At 23.7% G+C, this 17,500-nt stretch overlaps 1 protein-coding gene across 1 annotated transcript in view; it reads right to left on the bottom strand.

Annotated features, from left to right (window-relative positions):
• Window positions 1–17,500, bottom strand: part of LOC101240579 (RNA helicase aquarius) — a 79,472-nt gene that overhangs the window by 46,620 nt on the left and 15,352 nt on the right. The window contains exons 5-16 of the mRNA XM_065806281.1: window positions 15,283–15,342; window positions 14,896–14,964; window positions 14,512–14,612; window positions 14,242–14,315; window positions 11,564–11,628; window positions 5,802–5,915; window positions 5,339–5,559; window positions 3,629–3,731; window positions 3,410–3,481; window positions 519–567; window positions 265–357; window positions 24–72 (exon numbers count right to left, since the gene is read on the bottom strand). Of these exons, the coding sequence (XP_065662353.1) occupies window positions 24–72; window positions 265–357; window positions 519–567; window positions 3,410–3,481; window positions 3,629–3,731; window positions 5,339–5,559; window positions 5,802–5,915; window positions 11,564–11,628; window positions 14,242–14,315; window positions 14,512–14,612; window positions 14,896–14,964; window positions 15,283–15,342 (1,070 nt within the window). The remainder of the gene's footprint in view (window positions 1–23; window positions 73–264; window positions 358–518; window positions 568–3,409; window positions 3,482–3,628; window positions 3,732–5,338; window positions 5,560–5,801; window positions 5,916–11,563; window positions 11,629–14,241; window positions 14,316–14,511; window positions 14,613–14,895; window positions 14,965–15,282; window positions 15,343–17,500) is intronic.

Here is a 17,500-nt window from a genome sequence, read left to right on the forward strand (position 1 = left end):
ATTAAATTTGCGAAATTAAATACCAAGGTTTTATTCTGCTGATTACATCTTCAATATCACTACGTACTTCATCTAAATAATAACAATAATAAATATTTGGAATTAAATAATTAAATAAATGTAAACATATTTTGTTCAATAAATCTTTGTAGTACAAACATGTCACCAAATGTTAATGATAATAAAGGGCCTTTAAAAAAGGCATTAGCTATTTTTAAAATTCTACAGAACAAAACAAATTATTTAAAATTAACAAAAACTTACAAGTGGATTCAAGTTGAAAAAGGTTGTGATTGCGCAACAAATAATCATGCAGAGTAAGGAACTGCAGGTTTAGTTTAGGAAGAGCTAAGCAACCTGATTATTTAATAATATAGAATTTCATTTTATGATACCATAAATATTAATTATAATTAACTTACGCAAAATCCCTGAAATTCTTATTTAAAATTTTTTTTTAATTTAAAATGCAACAAAAAAATAAATGAAAATAAAATTTTATGCAGAATATTTTATACCTTCCCCTGAGTAAAATTCTGTCGGAACAATATTCTGATCCCATAAAATCTATATTAAAACTAAACATCAGTAAAATAAAAATTTATTATATTAATTATGTATATGTAGACACACAAACATATACACACACATACAACACATACCAAAGTCAACTTCAGGAAAATTAGCATTTTCTCCATCAAAAACTTCTAAATATTTTTCTTTAAAGATTTCATTCCTATAAATTTTAAATACTTGAAACAAAGAACTTGTATGTACAGTAGGAGTGGGAATTTTTTTTTTAGGACAAAAAAAAAAACTTATACTAGAAGATAGTATTTGTATTGATTATATAATTGAGATTTAAATCACATCAATATTTTTATCAAAAAGCATAGTTTAACTTGTTAAATGGGTGCAAGAATAACATTTATTTATAAACTTTGGCATATATATAACTCTGACATATATAAAATTTGCTGAATGGTCACACACGAGCAGGAGGAGAAGGAGAATTATTTTTCAAACAAAGCATATTTTGACAGTTGTCAAGACAAAAATAAAGATTAATAGAGGAATATTTAAAATATAAATAAGACAGACAATGCACCTAAACAGTACTAACAATAATAATAAAAAATAAATTGTTATATAAATACTAATATGAACTAAGATAAACAAAAAATATCTCACCAAACAAAAAATAAAACAAAAAATACATTAAAAAATAAAAAGTATGCATACAACAATGAAAGGCCTCAAAATGGGAAAAAAACATTAATGCCAATGTGTAAACATAATTTGTGTGTGATTAAGTAATAAACATCTCCTCAGAGTCGCGTCTATTATTACTGGTGTTTCGATGAGGATCAGCACTTATAACTAGTAACCAGACTAGTCTATGGATAGACTTACAACACAGACATAGACAATTCTGTATGTTGTAATGGACACAACAAATGTTTCATTTTTTGTCCTTGTTGTGTCTATCAAATTTTTGATGGTGTCCTAAGATTGCTCAGTTAAAAAATAATTTTCACTTCATAAGTCTACAAAGCATAATTTTTTGTCTATTTGGTGTCTATGATTTTGTCTAAATTTACTTGATTTCATAAAACCAGAAATATTGATTTTTGCCAATAAAATCTAAATTACCCAAAAAATCCCTTAGAAACAAAAAAAGAAAATATACGATACATTATATTTGAATTTTATTTCATGGTAAAAATGACTTTTATGGTGACAAATTTAAAAATAAAAAAAACGGAATATGACAATAATGTTTACACAAATAGTTGATTTTCCAAAATTTAGATCGAATCATAGTCAGATTCATCAATAAAATAAAAGTAAAAAACATTTTTCTTTTTCACTATTGTTTTATTCACAAACCTAAATAAATTTTAACACCTATTGGAATCTTCTACTTACTAATCCACATTTTATAAAGGACAACTCCTTGATCACATATTTTTAAAATAATTTTATTGAAGGTGATAAAGATTTTAGTGACTAAGGAAAATTTTTTAAATGATAAATTTACCTTCAACTTTTTTGAAGTAATCCCAAACTGGAGAGGGCATTTTAAAAATAAATTTTCACGCACATTCACTGAGAATTGAAAAACAACTGAACTGAGTAATTAATGAACTTCAATTGAGCACAAAATAGTCCATTTTGAGGTTTTTAAATAGACATTAACTTTTTAATCAACAGCACACGCTGGACAAAAAATTAAAAGATGAACTTCTGTTAGAAAAATTGTATTTTTAATTTTGTGCTCGTTTTCAGTTTTTGAAACGATGCTGCAGTGAAAATTTAATTACTCGTTATAAGTCCAAATTATATATTAAATAGATCTTCTATACCTCATTAAAAAATCGAGATTGTTCATTTAGTGTCCGTTTTTAAAATGATTGTCTAGAAAGACAAACATTTTTTATAGACAATTCATTTTTGATAGTTGTAATTAAAATTGTTGCAATTAGTGCTTTGTCGAAGTCTATTTTTGTCCTTTTATAATAAGGCCATTAGAGATTGTCTGGTTGCTTTTTATAACTAGTTTATCCTGTCAGACAAACATCATCGCCACTTATGCTTTACCCCGCGACTTATTCCTATTCCATACTGCAGTAAAAAAGGATTCACTACAAATAGCCAAAATCCAACCATACCCAAATTTGTAAAACACTAACATTTTGATGATATGATATAAAAAGTGTTGATCTGCTGCACAATATAAATAATTACATAAATCGCTTACCATACCACCGGTAGAAAAATCTAAGCACAATAAATTCAAATTTAAATAAAAATGCCAGAAACAAAACTAAAACAACTAAAATGTGCAAACAAAAAATACTAATAAAATTTCCCCTAAGACCATTTAAACCATATAGGTACTTCCAGCACCAATGAACCAAAAACAATCAAATGGCAATACACCCTATTAAAAACCCTTTTAAAATTAAATAAAACGCAATAAAGTCTTCAAAAAACTCTAATGCTGTCATAGATACTTCATTCAAATTTTGTTAACCAACCTAAAGTGTAAGGAATTTTTTATATATTTCTATATCTCTGCTGATTTAAAAGATGAATTTATAGAAAGAAATTTCAGAAAATAATGATTCTTGTGTTCTTCTAAAACCTGAGAACATAATCTCACAAATCTTGTTAAGAATATCTTTAAAGAAAGCATGAAATACACTCTGTAAAATCTCCTATTTATTCACAGTCAGCTCTTATGGCAGTAGAATGAAAGCAAATGAGTGTATGTATAAACACACACACACACACACACACACATAAAAAAAATAACACACATAAGTGTATGTATGTACACACACTACTAATAACTTCTAACAAAAAAAAAGTTAAAAAAATTTCAAATAAAAAACAAATCACTAACCTGTTCAGTAGGAAACATTGGTGTTCGATTTAAAGTTTGTATTTGTGACATTCTTCTTTCATGTCGAGAAATCTATGAAAACAAATTCAATAAAAATAATATAAAACTGTTATAAACTCTATTTATAATCTTTAACAATTAAATAAATCTAATTGCTTTCAGTTTAAATAACTACAAAAGATTTAATTTTTAAATAATTTTAAACTCAAATTATTATACCAGTAGTTCAAGTAAAAATTCTTTATCAAACTTTTGATCTGCAACATCTTTTAAGCTTGGTACTAAGTTTAAGTGAGCAGCAATTGAATGAAGTTTTCTTGTGCTTTAAAAATAAATGTTAATTTATTAAACTTTTAATATTTTTATCTTTACTTTATCAAAAATTAAAATCATATTATATCTTTATTTTTTTTAATTTTTTAATGATAAGATTGCAATTTATTAATATATAAACTTTTTTCTATATAATTTTTTTTGTTTTTTATATTATTGTTTATAAAATGATATAATGCATTGTTCCAACAAAATGGTCATCACTAAAGTTCATCCTACAAATTACAGTACAAATCCTTTTCTGTAGTCAGAGTGTGCATCTAAACACACAATATACTAACCAGTGGTCACAAAACGTTTTTTAGACATCTATAAAACCTATTAACATATTTTATTACGTTTCATTACAATGTAGACATCGAAAAACAGTCTTGTGCCCACTGGGTAGCTTAGGGTACACCATAGGTATGATACATACAAAATTTGTAAAAACAGGTTTAAAAACTCCTTAAATATGCCTAAACTTAGCATACAGCATAAATTTCCTTAAATGGTTATCTGATTGGCCCTCTAATGTAAGTGATCATAATTTTCTAATCATAAATAAAAGGCAGTAAAAGGCATTTGAAAAGTAAATTTTGATAAGGTTTTTTTTAGGTTAATTCACCTCCCAAAGGCTGAGAGGGCCACTAGAGTCAAGGAGGCTACTTTATTCTGGTTAAAAGCCTCTCAACTCTTTAATTCCGAAACACGAACCTTAAAGTTAAATATAGAATACCAAAGTGCTTTAAAGACTTCATTAGTTCATTTTATTTCTATTCTAGATATATTATCAAAAATTATTGTTAAAAACAGCAAAATCTTTGCCATTTTTCTAATTTAATATAAAATTATGAAAGTATAATTTTTTTTATGTGCCGTTTCCTGCATTAAGTTGTTTTGCAGACTAATTTTTTTTTGTAATACAACTACTAGAAGGATGACCATCCAAGATTTGAGTTCCTCTTACTCTTATTCACAATAATAGGATAAATTTATTTTTAATACAAAAAAAGAATTGATAGGATCAAATATAACAATCAGCATTTTTTAATATGAAAACTATACACATGTATAAACATTTTTGAAAATTTAAACATTTGATTAGTTTCTATACCAGAAATAAGGTGAATCAAAAAACAACATAATTTAAACAAAAAATTTAAAAATAATCATTATTTCATAAAAAAATTATTATTTAAAAATAATCATTATTAATATAAAAATTATTATTTTAGATTTTTTTGCAGAAAAAATTACAATTCTCGACAAAAAAATGATGAGAGCATTTTTACAAGACTTTTAAATTATAATTTTTTTCTTCGCTTTAATAAAATGACTATTATTTGTGAAATTGTTATATAATTATGCTTTATTTCTGAAACAACGTTTTTTTTCCATATTAGGGACTTAATTAATATTTGAGGGTCTGTAGCAACCTAGTGATATTTTAATTTTTGACCTAGTGATATTTCAAACCTAGTGATAATTTAATATATAGAACGCATTAAGGGGGTGCAAAAAGATATTTTTTGAAAATGTTTTTTTTTGAATCACTCTATCTAGGAGGTTAGTATTCAAGTGCAGAAACTTTTCAACAACTTTTTATGCAATCACCTTAATTTCTTGAAACACTTTTTCAAATTTTCTCTTGTATCAACAGATGCAACATTACCCATTACAAAATCTAAAGCATCATTTTTATAGTTCTTAAAAACTGCTCTCTGTAAAGATGTAATACTCTCATAATGCTTTTCAGACATTTCACGATCCGTAAGAGGTGATCCTGTGTGATCATTTATTTCAAAGCCACAATAAAACTTCAACATTTCAACAAGCTAAATAAAAAATACTTTAAATTATTAAAAAAATATTAAAACATGGCAGCGTTATTAAAATATTAAAAATAATCATAAGGTCAGATAACATATTTGTCATTATTAAACACACAATTTAATAACAATTAGCAAAAAATTTCTTATCTTACTTTTGAGATATATAAAATCAACATTGGAATAACATTTAAGTATTTGAAAAAGTATGTAAAATATTAACTTAATGAAGACTTAAAAATGATTACTTGATTAAAAAGTTTTCCTTTAGGATGTTTAGCCAAAGCTGATAATCGACATCGAACAACAACATGATGATTGTCAATAAGAACATTAAAAAATCGTCTTGTTGGTAACAAACTCTAAGCAACATCAATAAAAACAATCAAATATATATATATATATATATATATATATACATACATACATACATACATACATACATACATACATACATACATACATACATACATACATACATACATACATACATACATACATACATTTTGATCTATTATTTAAATGAAATAGTATAAAAATTCATTCAATTTATTTGATAAAATGTGAGAGAAATAAATATGGGTTAAAAAAATCAGACAATATTAAATAGCCATTTCTTCTAATAAAATGATTAGTATATTTTTATTCAGATGTGAGTAAATTTTATTCATTAACTCAATTTTTTCCTAATAAAACAGATAAAACAAACAGTTAATTTAATAAAATGAAGAGTAGATTTATTAAAATGACTAGTAGATTTTATTTAATTTATTAAATGACCAGTAAATAACTCTAATACAACAAATAAAAAATTAAATTTTGATCAGACTTCTATATTATTAAAATTTTTTTTTGCACAGTAAAAACTAAAATTAAGGTAATGAAATAATGTTCAAAATGAAAAATCAAGTTTGATTAATATAGCCTTCTTTTGCTTTTAATGGTTTTCTACACTTTCTTTTTTAACAAATGGATATATATTTTGTTTAGTAAATGGTGGAGTGCAAGATTTTGACATAATGGTCTAACCAAAAACTTATGTCTTCTTGAAAAAAGACAGGCAACTGCAGGTTCCTCTTTCCAAATGGGACTTTTCTTTTAGTAAAGTTGCAAAATAGACACTTCACACTTTTTTTCCGAGAATTGATGAAATGAGTTCCATTTCATGGAATTGACCATGTTAATGTAAGAAAGTGAATGGTTATATTCATACTTTCCTGCTGAAATAAAAAATTCAATTAAGTTTTCACTTTCAACCAAGACTACAGTTTTTTTCATTTATGCTCACTGGTAGCCTTAGGTCCACAACTTCAAATTGCACATGCTATGAACTCTTAAATTTTGCAAATTTACTGGACGATTTTCAATAACCATGCCAACCCATAATATGCAAAATTAGCAAAATCAATTACCAAAATCTGGTAATTTAATGCTGAACTAGTTTTCTTATCATTATAAAAAATGTTACGCCCTCACTTTCTATTCAATTTAAAAAAAAAAAAGTTGAACTTAAAAATCAAAAATAAAATTTTTTAATTCATTTAACTATTAAATAAAACTTATTCAATACATTTTATCTATTTATTTATTCAACTGATTAAATTATCAATTTACTTAAATTTGAATTATTAACTTATCATTTAGTTAATAAACTGATCATTTATTAATTAGCTGATCAACACATTAATTTACTAGTCATTTAATCAATTACCCAGTAATTTATGTAATAGCTGTAATGATTACCTTTATCAATTAAATGATCAACAAAATAACTTACTGGTCATTTAATTAATTACTAATAATTTAATTAATTAACAGGTAATATACTTATTTTACTGGTCTATCATTACCGATCTTTAATATCAAAATGCTGATCATTTAAATCAAACCCATATTTAATTATCTAAATTTTAGATATAAACATAAGCTGCATCAAAATAATTTAATGTTATCGAAATTCTAAAAATTGTATGACTAGTGATCGACCGAAACAGAAAAAAAGCTGACACCGAAATAAATCGAAATTTCAGGTACTCTAGTTCAGTGCCGAAACCGACATTTCGGAAAATATTTTATCGAAACCCACATTTTAGCCAGTTAAAATTAGTTACAATAGAAAATTTTGTTTGATAATACAATTTTGCATTTGTTATTGTGTATTATCTTAGAATTGATTGCATGTGTTTCACAAATTAAGACTTAATATAAGTTAATAAATTGGATATAAATTAATAGCGAAAGTTAACGATTGTGAGATTTTCTTCGCAATATATAATATTTTTGAAATTTAAATTACTATCAAAATTAATCTAGCTTATCAAAAATAATTTCATTTTTCAAAATTAATTTAAAATTTTTAAAATTATTTTAGCTATTTGATAATTTTCAAAATATTTTATCGAATTTAAAATAATTCTTTTATTGATAACATTTAATTCAAAAAAAAAAATATTCGAAATTAAACTCCAGTTAAAACACATTTAAATAAAATTTATATATTTAAATTATTTTTTTTGACCTAACTACCGACCTTAAAGTGTTTAAGGTCAGTAGTTAGGTAGTTAGCTATATTTATCTTCTATACCCTATTTAGATAAGCATTTGCTCACTAGTTTTGTTTATCTTTATAGCATACTGTGTTTTTAGAAAAAGAAAAAAAAAACAAAGAATAATGAAAGAAAAGATTGCTGCCCCACGCCAAACCCTCAGTCGATGTAGCAGCACTCCATCAGAGTGCTTACCTAAACAAGCAATTTAAGTTTTATATATATATATATATATATATATATATATATATATATATATATATCAGGGCCTATTTAGGAAAAAAATTTGGGCGGCAGTACCCCCATGTTCTGGCAAACTTTAGCGGAAAATCAGCATTTTTTTGTGAAGAAAACAATATTTGCAGTAAAAAACATTAAAACAAAAAAGGTCCTCAAATTTTAATACAGTTTATACTATTGAAAATGGTCTAGAATAGCCCCTATATATATATATATATATATATATATATATATATATATATATATATATATATATATTTTTATATATATATATATATATATATATATATATATATATATATAGATCTATAGTTTGTTGTCTTTGGGAAGAGGGGAAGGAAAAAAGTGATTCTTACGCCAACACATACGTCACTATAAATTACTTTTGACTTTCGTCCAACATTTGCGTGTTGGACGAAAGTAAAAACCATTAATTTAATTACAAATAAATTGTTTATAAAAAAACCCACAAAAACGCAAATTTAATTGACCAGAATGTTTTAAAAACATTCTGAATGTTTTAAACAATATAAACAATGTTTTTATTTTTATTTTTTTTAATAAAATGTTTTTATTTTTAATTTTTTTAATAAATTGTTTTTATTTTTATTTTTTTTTACTGTAAATCATGCGCGGAGTGTTGCTACATCGACTATCTTATAGCCTGACTCGCAAGGGAGTGCTGCTACATCGACTGACAAATAGCCTGACTCGGAAGGGAGTGCTGCTACATCGACTGACAAATAGCCTGACCCGCAAGGGAGTGCTGCTACATCGACTGACAAATAGCCTGACCCGCAAGGGAGTGTTGCTACATCGACTGAGGGTTTGGTTAGGGCAGGCAGTCTATCAATTAATAAAAAAAAATAATTCCGGTCTTGCATTTTAATTTTTACTTTTTGTCAACAAAATATAAAAAAAACTTTCGGACAACATCTACCGGTTGTATATATATATATATATAAAATATAAACATATTGTCTATTTTTTAAAACTATGAAAAAAACTTGAAACACTTTTGTAGCCATATTTTAAACCGCTGAAAAATTGCGCCAACCGCAATTTATCAGCAGTTCGTATATTAGTACCCTTCTAAGTAATATTTAGAATACTGGCTTGAATTGTATTGTCTAATTACAATTGGTATAAAAAGTTTAAGCGTGCGGAAATAAACTTAAAAATAATAATGGACATACCATGACATTAACTTGGCAGTAATAACTGCCATGAGTTTCGTGTCAAACACTTACAAATAATCATTAATAAGTTGCTCAATATTATATATATATATATATATATATATATATATATATATATATATATATATATATATATATATATATATATATATATATATATATATATATATATATATAGGCCTTGTTTTAAAGTATTAAGCTGCTGGCTATTTATGTACACCTAGAGTGATTTCCATTAAGAGCCTTTTTATCATTTTTTAACTTTCAAATTATTCTATATGCAATAAGATAAAAGAAGTAATTAATTTTAAATTAAAGTAAGTTAGATTGACAATTATGTTAAATGTAAGCACTATTTACTAATGAAAAAAAAACTCAAATAAAATTAAAACCTATGAAAACTTAATCTTTATTAAGCTAATTATTTTATCGAAATATTTAGTAACAGAAAACAAAATTGTTTAGTCGATGACAAATTTTTTTTGTATAGGAAGTTATTAAATAAAATATAAAAAAAAAAATAAAAAAATAAAAATATTAGAACACAACTTTTGATTGCAATAAAAAAAAAATTACTTAAATTTCTATTTAATAATAGAAAATAAATTAATAATTAATATTTTATTTTATCTTAATTTTATATTATGGTATTTTATTTTTATTTTGTTTTTATTTTATTGTAATGATTTATTTTGCGCTTGAAAAAGGCTAATACTTTAGGCTTGAAGCAAAGATCATAATAATATAATTTAATTCTGATAAAATATATAATTTAATTCTGATACAAAATATATTTAAGTAAATATAATTAAATATATTTAACTTTTTAAAAAAACGCATTAACTTTTGAATGAGGATTATGTAAAAATATTTGTTACAAAAGTTTGAATGACAATTATGTTAGATATAAGCACTATTTGAACTCAATCAAAATTAAAATTTTTATTTTTATTTTATATTAAATAGCAATAATTGATTTTTTTGCTTGGAAAACACTAATACTTTAAGCTTGAAGCAAAAATCATAATAATGTAATTCAATTCTGATAAAAAATATATTTAAAAAATACATTTCAGATATAAAATTTAATTTAAAACTAATTTAATAAAAATATTTAATTTTATTCTAATAAAAAAAAAGAAAAAGAACTTAATTTAGATTTAAAAAATTTATAATTTAATTTTGATTTAAAAAATATATTCAAGTTTATTAAAACTAAAGTTAATGCTTGGGTTTAACTTAACTGTCAAATTTATTTAAAAATATTATTAAATATTGTTCAATATTTAAATTTTATTTAAAAAAAAAATTCGCATATTTGTATCGCAATTGATTTTTCAGTTTTTTTTCCTAAACATTTTTTTTAAACTTAAAATTAAATTTTAAATAAACGTGTTCCGAGACTGTATCAAAAATTAACACAAAACATAAGTTAAACTTTTTTTAACGCAAGTTAAAGCGCAGCCATTATATTTTAATAAATGATATATACAGCTATATATAGTTTTAATAAATCGTACTTGGAAAGATAATCTTTGCTTTCACAACATAATCGCTAATAAAATAATAAACTTTTAATAAATAAAGTAAATAAATAATTAGTGAGTATTAAGTAATTTTTTTACTTAAAATTCATTAATTTTTTTTTAATAAAAAATCATTTTTAGTTGCAAAGCCGCAATTAGAAATTTAAGAAATAATCATTAAAAAAAATATAACATATTTTAATTCATTTATACAAATGTTGAGAAAAGAAAGAAATTAGTTTATATCAAACATTTATAAAAATGTATCATTAAATTTAATTACCTAATATATAAAATAAAATAAACATTCTTCGAAATGAAAATAAACATTCCCTAATAGTAATATTTAAAAAAAAGGTAAATAGTATTTAACTTGTTTTGCGGTAAATAATACTTATGCAGTAATTTAAAAAAATAAAGAGAATTTCATGACGCCAAATTCACATTAGGCTAATGCATTAAGCATTTTTTATTTAAAAAATATAAACATTTGACTTACTTGTAAATCAATCATAAGCTCAATGAATCTCTCGCAATAACTCACAGCATCTTCATCAATTTCACCTATTTGTTAAAGTGTATTTGTTTATCAAAATATTATAATAATGATACAAGTAATACTACTAATAATTATTATATGATTTATGATTTTAATTATAGTAATTTATATTGTAACTATTTTTGAGATAAACCACCCTGCTAATGGTAGTAAACAGGTAAATCAGTACAACCTACAACTGTGATAGCTGTCAGGGAGAGATTTTATTAATAGTTAAAAAATATCAGAACATTTACAGTGGCATGTTGCATATTAATGTTGTTCTTATTGGTATTAAACACCATAAAAAATAAAGTAAAATATATTCTTAAGCTAGCTATACTTATATTTTATCTCAGATCTATATTTAAAGACTTTTGGGCTCTAAACACTTTAACAAGTGTTGAATTAAATAGCGTTTTAAAATAAAACTTAAAAAATTCAAACATGAAGCGAAAATTTCTTTTTGTTACATTTTTAATTGTGTTTGAAATAAATTACTTTAAATGTTTTGAAATGTTTTATTAAAGTTACACAAAACACTTTTACATTAAGCAACAAATTACTTCTAATGATTGTTTAATATATAATGATTTTTAATTGTATAAAAATTTACTTTTTTCAAAATATTGCAAAAAAAAAAATTTGTTAAAATATGAAATAATTTTTTAAAAGATTTAAAAAAATCATAAGATAAAAGCATAACAAAATACTTCAAAAACTTTTACATTAATCAACAGATACAGTAAAAGAATGAGACTTTACAGGAACAGATACAGTAAAAGAATGAGACTTTGCTGAATTCTTACTTTACACAAGTCAAGCGAGAATGAGTTTTAGTTGATGGAATTAGAGATGATAGATTCTTTGAGCAGCGACCATGATAGTATTTGTAGAAAAGAGAAAGAGATGCAATTTTACAACAATGGGAAAGAGGAAGAAAATTTTTATTGAAATTGAATCTTTATAAATTGACTTAAATTTTAGTCGATTAACGTATACGCCTACGGCTTTATAAGTCAATGATATATAGTAACAGTGATATATTTAAATAAATCTTTTTAGATTACATGACAAATAATTACGAAAAAACAAAACCAATAAATTATATATAAATTTATGGGGTGTAAAATATAAACTTTAAGTAAAAAAAAAACATTGGTTATTCCATACCAAGTAAGTTGTTATCAAAACTGAAAAAAAGAGGAAAAAGATTTTATTGAACTAAAGTTTGCGTTTATAACAAATAGTATCTAAAAAGTCAATATTTGCAGTTGCTAATGCACAAATTAATTAATAAATGTGCAGCTTATCTTCAGTAAATTATGTACTGTTTGTAGCTGTCGAAAAATAAACCAATCATTGACAATAGGATTTGTGTAGAAATATGACAAGACAATTATTATATGCGAATTCACGCATTAGACATTGTTATTGATAAATAGAATTGATCATCTCAAAACTTGAGATGTCTTGAAAAAAAACTGATTATGATTTAATAAGTTTCTTAAGTTTTTACAAAATCTCTGAGAGCTGCTGATTATTTGTATTAATATAGAATGAATCAAATTTTAACAGCAATTCTTACTTTCTTAACTTAAAAAAAAGATAATCCACTATCAATGCTACTGATATTGCTTTTGAATAATGATTTATAACAATTGCTAATAAACATTTTTCAAAATATAAAACTAATGTTTAAGTAATGTCACGTAATGTTAAAGTTAATGTAAGGTGCACATAACATGTTATCAACGTAAGTTAAATGCATGGTACTTAACATTACTGCATAATGCCAAAAAATAAAAAGATTTTTTATAACCACAAATAATTAAAAACCAGGTAATTGGTAACATATGTATATAATATGTACAAAATATGTAGCATACTAAGTTAAAACCTAAAAGAGAGTTTTTAATTTTGAAACAGTTAAAAAATTTCTAGTCTCATAGACTACAAAACAGAAAACTTTGCAAAGAAAAATAAAAAAAAAAGCAATTTTATTAAATTATGGAACTGTCTAGCATTAGTACATATGTTAATATTTTAAGTTAAAAATATTAACATATGTACTAATAATTATGTCAAAAATTGATTTTGAAAAAGTGGTAATAAGTATCACTAATGGATCCTGTTGGGTTAAGGTAAAAAAAAAACTCCTTAATTTTTTTTGTCATGAAGTTGTAAACTAAATTCTCTAGTATTTTAAATTTTCTTGTAAATCTCTAGTAATTTAAATTAGTAACAAATCACGATTGCAAACGAAACTCAAGAGCTAATTTAAACTGATTAAAGTCACTACTCTGACATGGATATTTATAATTAACTATGACTAGCCATTTATTGTTTGTTCAATTCACTGGCTAAAATACTAACATCATTTGCCAGAACTAAGTTTTTAACCATCATAATCTTCATTAATAAACGCAACAATTTATTTTAATGAGATTTGATTGGTTTGATTTTTATTGCATAGAAACTGTTTTTATGTTTAAGACTTAGTAGTATAAGTAGTATAAGTTTATGGCTTTAAGTCTTAAACTTAAGACTTAAAGTTTTAAAATTATAACTTTGAGTCTTGAGTTAATGACTTTAAGTCTTAAGTAATAACTTTAAATTCTTAGGTAGTAAAAATTTACCTTCTGTGATGCTTTGTAAAACTTTAAAGAATACATAAATGAGATCAGATATAAACCTTCGCTCAAACTCAAGTCTATAAAAGTTTACACAATTAGTTTTTTATTGCAATGAAACCTTTTTAAAATTATTATTATTATTATTTTATTATTATTTGTTGTAATTATTATTATTATTGAAAATTTAATATTATTAGAAAATTATTATTACTAGAATTCTGACAAAAAAACAACATATTATTATGATAAAAACATAATGTAAATTTTATTTACCTTTTAAGATCATCTGGGCTAGCTTTACTATCTTTCCTTTTAATTATATTCCAGTATTTTTGGTATTGTGGAACAGATTTTAATTCTTGTTCCAATCTTCCCTAAAAATAACTCATACTTTTTGATTCTATGGCAAGTTTTATACATTAATATATATAAAATTGTATACATTGCATCAAAAACATTTATTTTACTACATCAAATACACATCAAGTAAAGTTTATTCTCTACACAATACTTAAACACAATATAAAGTTTATATTGTTATCTCAATTTTGAATTTACAAAAAGAAAATAAGTTTTTAAAGTGTTTAATATTATCAGTAAATTTATTAAAATATATTGGAATTAAATATTTGGAAAATTATTATTGTAAAAACTTACAGGTTGTAAACAACACCACATTGGTAAACTGATAAGTTTTTGCACTTGTTCTCTGATTAAATCAACTTCCTTTAATAACAACATATTAAAATCTGTGTCAACTATTTCAAGAATTTAAGAGTTTCAATGGGCAAAGATGTGGAAGTACTAAACAACAGCTTTGACATTAACATTAAACAACAGCTTAAATTGCTTCTGCATAAGGTAATATTATACAGTAACCCCCTGTTCAAGTCTAAAAGTTGAACTAGGACTTAATTATTTTAAAACACTAAAAACCTAATTTTTTTTAATTTAAATCAAACAAAAAACAGTAAACTATTTTTTTACTCTGATTTAAGCAAGGGTACACTGTTGTTTTCAAAAAAAACTATTTAAAAATCTTACCAAACTATTAAAGCATCTAATTAAGAAAATAAGCACGATGATTTGTTCTTTAAGTGAATACTAAAACATAATAAAATAACATTTTTTTGTATTTTGAAATGTATTTAAAACCTAATGATACACCAAAACTTATAGATACACCAAAACTTATATATACACCATTGGCCATAAATTAGAGCTCCTTTTTTTTTTTTTTCCCTGTTTGATTAAAATTATTTTAAAAACTTTTAAAATTTTTTAATATTTTATTAGTTCTAATTAATAAGTATCATGTTTACTATTTAATTGATATGTTGTTTACTTAAAATCTGTTTTGTATGCCTAATTATATGTAACTTTATAATATCTACTATATAATTTTGATTTTTTCTGTCAGTCAAAAGTTAAGGCTCGCTGGTTTATTTTTAAAATTAATCTAATATATTAATTACTTTCTTCAATAATTTTTATTTAATTTACATCAGCATTTATTAACTCTAAATTTTAAATTTTTAATTTTGAAATTGTACTAATAAAAACACGTATAAATCAAATAACAAAAAAGTAACAAAATGAGTAAAGAAATACAGCATGAAACTCCTAAATCACGGTCAAAAATCTCAGAAAAAACATGCTACAAATCTATTTTTCTTTGAAACCATGGACTATCTCATCTTCAAATAGTCAATAATATAAATATCACATACTCAGTTGTTGCATGTAATTTAAAACGTTATACTGAAACAGGTGACATTAAGGATCGGCAATGATCTGGTCAGCCCACTTTTATTTTATTTTTTAAAATCTGGTCGGCAAACATTTATTAATTCGCTTAATGAAACACGATAGAAGATAATCACAAGCACTCTCTGCCATAAATTGAACAATACTTCTAAAATAAATGTTAGTGCTAGAAATGTTGGGAGAATTCTTTATAGAAATAACTATATGTGGCAATCTACAGACAAAAATCCAAGACTTTTGAAAAAAGTTTTAGGCAAGAATTGCCTAGTTCAATTAACATAAAAATTGGTCTGATTGCAAGTGGCAAAATGTTATATTCTCTGAAAAAAATGAATGTTGAGTTAGATAAGCGAAAATGTTGTATAATGCTAAGGCGATCACCTCAAGAAAAATTTGATTTAAATTGTACATTAAAACGAACCAAGCAAGGCAGTGGCAGTGAAGGCTTTTGGGTCTGTATGAATTATGCAGGACTTGGATGCTATCGATTATTTGAATGTTGACTTAATGCTGATATTGAAATTTTAGATAACTGCCTTTTTCCTTTGATCAATATATTTAAAGAAGAAAACAGCGATATTATATATCAAAAATGTGGTGCATCAGGCCATACTGCAAAAATATGCAAACAATAGTTTGAAGGCAACCAAATTTCAATAATATTGTGGCCTGCTAACTGCCCAGACTTAAATTGTATTGAACATTTATGGTCATGGTTAGATCATCATCTCAGAAAAAATGAAATTTCAATTAAAAATTGAAATAAGAAAATTACTTGACAATGTGCCAAAAGAAATATCTCAAAACTTTGTAAATTCAATGCCTAAGAGAGTAAATCAATGCTTACTACAGAAAGGTGGTTCTACAAAATATCAAAAGTTTATTTTAATGGTTTTCTATTTGTAAATTGTTGTTTTATTATATTATTTGATATATATCCTTAACTTTTGGCCAATCTTTTTTTTTAATTTAGATAATATGTTTCATTATTATTTATTTTTTGGTATCAAAATCATTATGTTTAGATTTTTTTTTAAGATTTTCATAATGCATATAGATTTTACCTATAATATAAAAAAATAAAATGCATTTTAGTTTTTATTTTTATCTTATTTTGAATAATGCTTAATAAAATAAAATGAGCTCTAATATATATATATATATATATATATATATATATATATATATATATATATATATATATATATATATATATATATATATATATATATATATATATATATATATATATATATATATATATATATATATATATATATATATATATATATATATATATATATATATATATAGGGCTCGAAATAACAAAATTTCTTGTACTAGACAATTTGTCCAATAAAATTTTTCTTTAAGATTTTCTTTATGACATGTCATAAAGAAAATCTTAAAGAAAAATTTGAAAAAGAAAATATACTTATATTATATTTTTTAAATTGTTATACTATGCAAAATGCTTAGTAAATTATTATATACA

Source organism: Hydra vulgaris, chromosome 09, assembly GCF_038396675.1.
Source record: "Hydra vulgaris chromosome 09, alternate assembly HydraT2T_AEP".
NCBI lineage: Eukaryota > Metazoa > Cnidaria > Hydrozoa > Anthoathecata > Hydridae > Hydra > Hydra vulgaris.